At 40.4% G+C, this 9,818-nt stretch overlaps 1 protein-coding gene across 1 annotated transcript in view; it reads right to left on the reverse strand.

Moving 5' to 3' along the window:
• The window catches only part of fam155b (family with sequence similarity 155 member B), a 48,438-nt gene extending 39,591 nt beyond the window's left edge, over positions 1–8,847 (reverse strand). Inside the window, exon 1 of the mRNA XM_021623202.2 lies at positions 7,583–8,847. Coding sequence (XP_021478877.1) covers positions 7,583–8,302 — 720 coding nt within the window. The 5' untranslated portion in view covers positions 8,303–8,847. The remainder of the gene's footprint in view (positions 1–7,582) is intronic.
• Positions 8,848–9,818: the final 971 nt, after the last annotated feature.

Consider the following 9,818-nt stretch of genomic DNA (forward strand, 5'->3'; position numbering starts at 1 on the left):
TCTATTTCAAAGTCACCATCCTCTACATCACTCTTCGGAACTATTAAGAAGGTTAGTGTAATCAAAGACTAGTCAATATTTCACGTCGCATTTTTCCATTTGAAACCATTTGACAAATTAATCAGAAACACGGAGGCGTCATTCAAAACACCTGCGCACACAACTGGCGCCTATTGAATACAGCAGCTTGGCACATGCATTGCTAGGAGAGCGGATATATATCATCCCAAGTCAAGCACTACCACCAAACGTTTGCTTAATTGTTTAACATAAAGTTTAAAAAGTTGATGAAATTTCTAGATGTGCAGTTCATTAACTTTGTGTTGTATTTGCTAGCTAATATCGTGGCGTGTGTAGTTGGCCGCTCACACGTTAGCTAGCTAATACTACCCGAGGCGCTAGCTACCAACCAGACCTTGGCTAGCTAGCAGCAAGCCAGCTAAAATAAAAAACTTTGGTGTAACATATGTTGATCGTTAACGTTTTAATTATGAATATTGATGCATTGACATTCAGCTATTTCACTAGATTGCTAGCTGCATTTCATAACCTAGCTAGCGCGTGCTAATCTTGCTAGCTAGGTAGTTTGCTGTAAGCCAATTCCACCTGATAACATATGTTTCTCTCTCTCTCCTTCAAAAGTTACTTGAATTGGAATTGAGGAAATTCCCTGTAATCCTCAAACTGAAGTAATATTCATAGCTAGTTTAACAAACTGAGTAGCTCAGCATGGAAGTACAAAGAAATAATCACTGTTGTCCCCTTTTGAAGTCCATTGTCATTGTAATCAAGCAAATCATAAATATACACGTCAGTAGTTAACTGGAACCTAGATTAAAATCTACAAGCTACTTTTTATTCTTTGTTAAATTAAATATAGAGAAATTGGGAACATGTCAGGTCTTCCCAAATTGGCACGTCGTTCCTGTGGCTTCAGTTAAAACGTTACGAGCTTGTGGTTCATCAGTCATTACACCGACATAAAGAAAATGGCCAATATGTATGCTCCATGGTTAGCTGCAAATGTCAGTTTACAAAATATAATCCTTTTAAAAGTCATATGCGTCATCATCATAGTCTGCTGTATCACAATGTGACAAGATGCAAGGGCCGTTTACATGTGAAACTCGTCATTGTCAGAAACAATGCCTTGAGCTGAAGGATCTTCTTGCTCATCTAAGGTCACGTTTCAAAAAGATAAAAGGTCAAATGCCCATTCAGACACTGTAGCAAATCCTTTACATTAAAATCCTTTTAACCACCCATATTTCAAGACTGCATAGGTATGCTGCAGCTGCGCATGTGTCCAATTATTCGGTTAATTCAGTGAGTTCTCATGATGATGCTGAAAGTCTGTTCGGTGTAGATCTTATTGATGTGTGACATCAGTCAGTGCTGGATTCTCTTAATACATTGGGTGTGGAAGAGCTGGAAGACATGATGTATCTTCTCCACGTCTTGAGGCCAGTAGACGCAAGGAAGCAGATAGCCCAAGTGAACGCTACATTTAAGTGTCAGTTTGTTACTTAGAAAACTCATGATAACGGTCATTAAAACATGGTATTGTCACTATGTATAATGTGTTAAGCATGATGAGAAAATTAGAACATGGTACACGGCCTGATTCCCAACCTCTTATTCTTATCCAAGGTGAAAAGGATAGTACTGAAAGGAATGACCAAAAACCCAGATGTGTGTCTGGTAGCCCCCAAACACCCCGCAGCAAGGATTGTTCCATTGCTATACATAAGTACATACAAAAATGCTAAACAGGTTATACATTTACTTTTTTTTAAAAGTGCATATACACCCAAAACTTACAAATGGGCTCTATGTATGATATGATTGACAATAAAGTATTTAAGGTGGGTGTCAAGTCAGGTAATGTCTAAGTCAAATAGTTCAAATCATAACTTTTGGAAAGCTTTGAGCTATACTACCAATGATTTCAATCTACACAGACAGAAAGGTCTAGGCTCAGTTTCTCAGACTCTGTTTAAACCTAGTGTAGCCCTCCTATTCATGGTGTCAAATGTATTTTTATTGCTTTTATAAAAAGTAGTCATAATCATAATTTAAAAAGCAGACAATTTATAACAAAATGTATATGTTACAATGGGAGTTAAGTTTTGATTAGAAACTCCGTGATAATGTATGTGGCGTCAGGGAGAAAAATGTGGAGTTAAGAGAACCCCAAATGTGTTTATTGTGCACCTTCACAGTGTAGATACAACACTGAAAGCACAAGCTCACCACTGGCTAGTTCAACCGCATGCTCCAGCCCGAGTAGACGGACAGCAGTGGATAATAACTGGCTCTTCAGTTTTGTAATTCCTTGGAATCGAATGCCATCTGAGGTTACAAGAAAGCTGGAGAACAAGGAGGGTCCAACTGGAAGGGAGAGACAAAGTTATTCACCTGACTAGATGAAATCCTTACAGTTTGTCGAATGCCAGGAAAGAAGCATTGAGTGAAGTAGCCAGAAAGATGGTGCTGACGTATCCAAGATGTTATTGAAGGTGAAATTGTTGTTAAAGGACACAACTCCCTTACTAAGCAGCTGCAGAGCCAAGTTGATAACTTGAAGCGAGGGAACACCCCCCTTTCCCAAAGAAGACAGTCAAGTGAGTCTGAGGATCCACCATCCAAGAGGATATGCCTGGATTCTTACAGCTTTATCAACTGGCGACATCTACCAGCCAATGAAACACACACTAAAGAAGATGTACAAAAACAGAAGCAAAGATAAGTATTGAAAAGAAAATGCCAGCAACCTTCTACTCCCAGAGGAAAGACATCATTTGTGGTATGGAGACCTCTGACATTGCCAAAGAATGGCCATATCTACACAAGACCCCCGGCATCAAGACTCATTTTAGAGAACTTACTGGTGTTGAACTCAATGAAGAGCATGAGAAAGCCATGGCGAGCAAATGTGGGAGAATTGTGTCCTACTTCAAATCTCTCCCTTGTGAGTGGAGGAGCAAGATTGACAGTTTCTATACCTGACAGTGTCTTGGCAAAGAGAAATCAGAAGCCAACCTACCTGGGTCTTTTTTGCTGCTACTTAACTTATTCAATGAAGAAGAGAACAATATGTTCCTCAACGTTGATGAAACTTGCCTTCCATCGGAAATTGACTGTGCAAAGCTGCCAAGCACACCATGCATTGTTGTTTGTGGAAAGACATGTTTTAACTTTACATACCCAAGTGTATTATTTTGGAACCACAAGTTTTACTTTAGTACACTGAATAGTATTAAAAGTAATCATATAAACCCATTTATTTTAGTATACTTATAATACAGGATTGGAAATATAATTTCAATACACTTAAAATATATTGCTAGTTTAAACTAATAGCTTATTAAGTGTACCGAAATGGTATTTGTAATCTTGTATTAAAAGTATTGTGACCGGTCCTGCATAACAATAAAGTAGGACAAGCGGGAAAGGAACGAGACAAAAAGAACCAAGGGCAATTTAAAGTGTTTTATATTAAATAAACAAGTCAACTTCTCTGACCATTCAGGGAAATAAAATAAAACAGTAAACCAATATGCACTCTAAGGAACAAAAAGGAGACTTAACAGAAGCTATATTTATGAATAGGAGGAGAGGAGTCCGACTCCTGTCAGGGTGTTGTGAGGTCCGAAGCGTCGAACGTCATTAGACACATGGTGTAACTTTGACAACAAGCTGCTGGCTTACTGCATTTAATTGGTAGCTCTTTGAAAACTGAACTGGACATCAGAGCTTGTTTAAAAAATGTAAAAAAAAAAAACTCTTCCCATCTCTACTTACTACGATTTGAATACTATAGTGTTCTAACATACAACTTAAGTGGTTCCAAAAGAATACAAGTATACAGCTTTTTTTGCTTGGGTAACAATGTGTCAGTCCTGTGTGGGTATGTGTGAGGGAGATAGAACGGGAGTTTGAGGGAGAAGGATGGAGCAGGAGCAAAACAAAAAAAGGAGATGAAGTATGTGAGGTTGCAGGAGGTAAAGAGAGAGATGGGTAAAGAGAGGAAGAGTTTGAATGGAAGATAAGGGGTGAAATGTTTTACCATAGGGAGTTCTCCTCTGACTGCTGGAAACTTAATGGTTTCTGTGGAACAGATCGTTCTGAATGGCATTCTTACTTTCAACGATGCCCTGGTAATGAGGTTTGCGGCATATTATCACCAACATAAATTACCCCTCTGATCTGGCAGAAACATTGGAGTTCCTGCAGAGGTATGAATTCATCCCTTATTACCCACTAGAATTTCATTTGAAGTGACTGACTGTATAGTTCTGCCAGGATTTCTTTGTAGCACTTGGGAAAGTGGCGTGTAACATTATATTGCGCACCTATTGCAATAAACATTACTTTCTTTGCAGAAGTTATAACTAACTCTAGTGTTGTCATCTAGGATGCCTTACTGGTAACTACAACTTTCAATTTCAAAATAGAACCACACAAGTCCCTTGTTGGCCAACAGAAATGTAGCATTTCAGGATACACTTCCTATGCACCAATATACACTGCTCAAAAAAATTAAGGGAACACTAAAATAACACATCCTAAATTTGAATGAATGAAATATTATTAAATACTTTTTTTCTTTACATAGTTGAATGTGCTGACAACAAAATCACACAAAAATTATCAATGGAAATCAAATTTATCAACCCATGAGGTCTGGATTTGGAGTCACACTCAAAATTAAAGTGGAAAACCACACTACAGGCTGATCCAACTTTGATGTACTATCCTTAAAACAAGTCAAAATGAGGCTCAGTAGTGTGTGTGGCCTCCACGTGGCTGTATGACCTCCCTACAACGCCTGGGCATGCTCCTGATGAGGTGGCGGATGGTCTCCTGAGGGATCTCCTCCCAGACCTGGACTAAAGCATCCGCCAACTCCTGGACAGTCTGTGGTGCAACGTGGCGTTGGTGGATGGAGCGAGACATGATGTCCCAGATGTGCTCAATTGGATTCAGGTCTGGGGAACGGGCGGGCCAGTCCATAGCATCAATGCCTTCCTCTTGCAGGAACTGCTGACACACTCCAGCCACATGAGGTCTAGCCTTGTCTTGCATTAGGAGGTACCCAGGGGCCAACTGCACCAGCATATGGTCTCACAAGGGGTCTGAGGATCTCATCTTGGTACCTAATGGCAGTCAGGTTACCTCTGGCGAGCACATGGAGGGCTGTGTGGCCCCCCAAAGAAATGCCACCCCACACCATGACTGACCCACCACCAAACCGATCATGCTGGAGGATGTTGCAGGCAGCAGAACGTTCTCCACGGCGTCTCCAGACTGTCATGTCTGTCACATGTGCTCAGTGTGAACCTGCTTTCATCTGTGAGGACAATAGGGCGCCAGTGGCGAATTTGCCAATCTTGGTGTTCTCTGGCAAATGCCAAACGTCCTGCACGGTGTTGGGCTGTAAGCACAACCCCCACCTGTGGACGTCGGGCCCTCATACCACCCTCATGGAGTCTGTTTCTGACCGTTTGAGCAGACATGCACATTTGTGGCCTGCTGGAGGTCATTTTGCAGGGCTCTGGCAATGCTCCTCCTGCTTCTCCTTGCACAAAGGCGGAGGTAGCGGTCCTGCTGCTGGGTTGTTGCCCTCCTACGGCCTCCTCCACGTCTCCTGATGTACTGGCCTGTCTCCTGGTAGCGCCTCCATGCTCTGGACACTACGCTGACAGACACAGCAAACTTTCTTGCCACATCTCGCATTGATGTGCCATCCTGGATGAGCTGCACTACCTGAGCCACTTGTGTGAGTTGTAGACTCCGTCTCATGCTACCACTAGAGTGAAAGCACCGCCAGCATTCAAGAGACCAAAACATCAGCCAGGAAGCATAGGAATTGAGAAGTGGTCTGTGGTCCACACCTGCAGAACCACTCCTTTCTTGGGGGTGTCTTGCTAAATGCCTATAATTTCCACCTGTTGTCTATTCCATTTGCACAACAGCATGTGAAATTTATTGTCAATCAGTGTTGCTTCCTAAGTGGACAGTTTGATTTCACAGAAGTGTGATTGACATTGTGTTGTTTAAGTGTTCCCTTTATTTTTTTGAGCAGTACTTTCTGGTGAATAAAACATTGTGAAACATCGTTCCACTGTTACCTTAACTGTATCAGACATTTTCTAATATTACATTGCAAACATCCTGCATGTAGCCCCTTTAAATTAGATACAAATGTACCTGCAAAAATCCATGTTAGTCAACAAATCTAAGGTAAGGTTTTTGTAATCAATTAAGGAGTTGTCTGTTTTTTAGCTGACCAATACTCCATTTTCACAACTGATGCCAGTTATATTGAGAGTAGGTTTAAGTAACATGACAATTCTGTGTTTTAGCTATATTTTGGCATAAATTCAGGAGTCATTTCTGGGTTTAAGTTAAATTGAGAGCATTTTTTTGTAATTTTATGATTATAATCTGTATATTTTGTCATCAATTAAGGAGTTCTTTATGCTTTTACCTGGCCCATTCTTTATTTTCACAACCAATGCCAGCAAAAAAATTATTACAGGTAAAAATAGAAGTTAATGTCATGAAATTACAGTAATATACTTCATTTGATGGAAAGTAATCACCGTTTTTATACATGTTATTTATGTACATTTTGTCTGTAGTTTTACAGTCCATTTCTGGCACCTGTGCTGCCAGACTTACCGTAAATTAATAGGATTTTTGATTATTTAAAAATATATATAATAACAGTGTAGGCTATCATGGTCCTATCAATACCAACCAGGTCAAAGAGTCTAACTGTGGTCCATAATGACTCATAAATAGCCCTCACCACAGATAGCCCTGTGCTGCAAGGTAGTGGAACATCAAAGGCTCTGCCAGACCACTCAGGCAACCCGGAGAGGGCACAGAGGGGTGACATCAGAGCTCAACACAGGTGGCAAGACGCCAGAGCTGAGTAGTGGCATGAAAAACAAAACAGTATTAACATGTTTTTTGTTATAGAAGCACAAGGAAACATCTGCTATAGGTAGATCTTTGTGGGAGTCTTATGCAACCATGAACCACTTATTCTGAACACATACTAGCCTATTCATCAACTCAGTGTGAGTAGTCACATTATTCATGCAGCACATTCATTGTTTCAAAATGGCAAACATTCATAAGAAGAAGTATTGTGTAGGCATAGAGTACATTATCTGTGTAATAATTTAGTCACCTTAAATATGTGTGTAAATGTGTTGTCAAAACATGCCAATGGAGACTTAGGAGTTTTTACCATCCATACACTCTTAGAGAAAAAAAGAGGTGCTATCTAGAATCTAAAACGGTTCTTCGGCTGTCCCCATAGGAGAACCCTTTGAAGAATTGAAGAACCCTTTTGGGTTCCATGTAGAACCCTTTACACAAAGGGTTCTACATGGAATCCAAGAGTTCTACCTGGAACCAAAAAGGGTTGTCCTATGGGGACAGCCAAATGACCCATTTTTCTAAGAGTGTAACCTACTGGTCCCCTGCTGAAAACTGCCATTATGAGGGAACATGCACACCTGGAGAACAGGTGTAGCCTATGACAGGAAGCACAAATTGATCTTACCTTACAGTCCTCTGTGTGGGATCGGACAGAATAATCCTCTGATAAATACTTGAGAAAGAAGAAGTCAAACTCCTCATATTTTTCCTGAGCGTGTTGGTCCAGCCTCATGTACGCCTGGATACAGATGCTGCAGACATCCTCATCATCCCCACCGCTGCTAAACAAATCCAAAACCATGTTCTGAAGACTGCAATTTAAACTGTCTGGGCTTGACATCCCCAACAGTAAGTCGGAAATGGTGTAAGAATCACAAAAAGAGAGGCTAAAATTCCTAAAATAATCAAGTAACATCTGTGACGAGAACGTTGATGGAGTTGAGGACCTAAAGTCAGTTTTTTGCCGATACAATATGGTGCAGGCTGACTCCAGGTGTGTGTGGTGGCTTTGAGCATCAGTGCAATGAGGACCTGGAGCAGCGGATTTGGTCAAATTGCTTAGAAAAATACCACATTTCCCCTCATTTAGAGCCGGGTGGACCCCGTCAGTCGCGTTGATCCAGATTTTGCGGTTGCTCCTATCCTTGGACCTCAGTTTAACTCCAGCACACAGCCAGAGGTGATTAGAGAGAAGGACAGTGAAAAATAATAGGGATGCCAAAGACATTCGCCATTTCTGTACCCTCTCGGAATCGGCACAGGGTTTGTCGTTTTGTTTGGGTGCACAACATATTTTTAACACGGCGTCATCTTCCCTTCGAAACATCCAAGCACCCCTGATCATATTTTAGGGGGTAGACAAAAGCGATCTCAGATGGCTTTTTCACCTTTGCAATATATCCCCTACCTCGTTTGCAACATGGTGATGGGAAGCATTTTTTCCAAGTTGTTGTGTCAAGAAATCAATCCAGCTCCAAACCCCGGCGTCTAATCCATTGCAAATAGATAACGTCCGGCATAATATTCCCTATACACCCAAAATTGTAACATGTTGTGAAATCCTACCGACACCCCCAGCACCGGTGCAGCATCACACAAGAAACGCATAGCACGTACAAAAACGAAATCTTTACTCTATATCTGCCATTCTCAAACATGACAAGTCTTATTTTTTCTTCCGTTTTTAGTGCAAAAAGCGACATTTGCCTCTCATCTTCCCCTTCCTTTTGACAGTCTAGTTTAGTCTGTCGCCATCTTCGGTTTAGCACAGAAAACCTTCAGATTATTTAATTGAAGAGGGTGGAGCGCCTGCGCTATTGGTCGCCCCTGTGGTTCCACATCTCCTCTCACATTCCCATTAAAGGTCCAATGCAGCCGTTTTTATCTCAATATAAAATACTTTCTGGGTAACAATATAGTGCCTTACTGTGATTGTTTTTAAAATGGTAAAACATAAACAAAAATTGCTTCTTAGCAAAGAGCAATTTCTCAAATAAGTATTTTGCTATGACAGTCTGTGAGTGTCCTGAGTGGGGAGGGGAAAACTGAAAACTAGCTGTTATTGGCAGAGGTTTGGAACTCTTTCTTATTGGTCTATTAACTAATTTACCACCTGGTAATGTCACCAGGCAGGCCAAAACTCTATCCCACCAAAACAGGCTGGAATTATAGGCTGTCTTTTCAAACAGATCTTACAGTAAAAGTGGATTATCATAATTTTCACAATTTCACAGAATTATTCCAACCTCATGGTGTGGAAATATATATAAAACATAAGAAGATCACGTTTTTGGCTGCACTGGGCCTTTAACGTAAACCCATTCATTCCCCAATTTTCATTCAACCCTTTCATTGGGAATCCTTTCATTGGGCATGCTTACCCGAGGAGGAATTTAAGGAGAGAGATTAAACAACACATTATCCATCTGGTTTGCAAGGTTTTCAAGAAAATATGAAATGTTATGTTACAAAATAATATTCCATGGTGAACAGATTTAGATTATGTTTCGAGTGTGGTAATACTACAGGTTTTGAGTGTGGTAATACTGTACACCAAGAAAATGTGAGGTCACAGGATAAAAAAAATATATTTGTTAATTTTACACTATTTGATGATGTTCTCCAACATATTTTAAAGAAGAAGTGGTATGAATTGTCATCAAGTACTACTGTGGGCCTACTACTAATGCCTGACTAGGCAAATTATTACTACTACATTTTATAACCATAATGACCATAATAACAATACTAATTATCATGATTAGCATCATCATCAATAATCACAATAATCCTAATCTCTATATATGGTTCTGCAATCTGCACATAAGAACAATAGTGGGGTCAAAAATGTTTGACACCCT

The sequence above is a fragment of the Oncorhynchus mykiss genome, chromosome 12 (assembly GCF_013265735.2).
Source record: "Oncorhynchus mykiss isolate Arlee chromosome 12, USDA_OmykA_1.1, whole genome shotgun sequence".
NCBI classification, from domain to species: domain Eukaryota; kingdom Metazoa; phylum Chordata; class Actinopteri; order Salmoniformes; family Salmonidae; genus Oncorhynchus; species Oncorhynchus mykiss.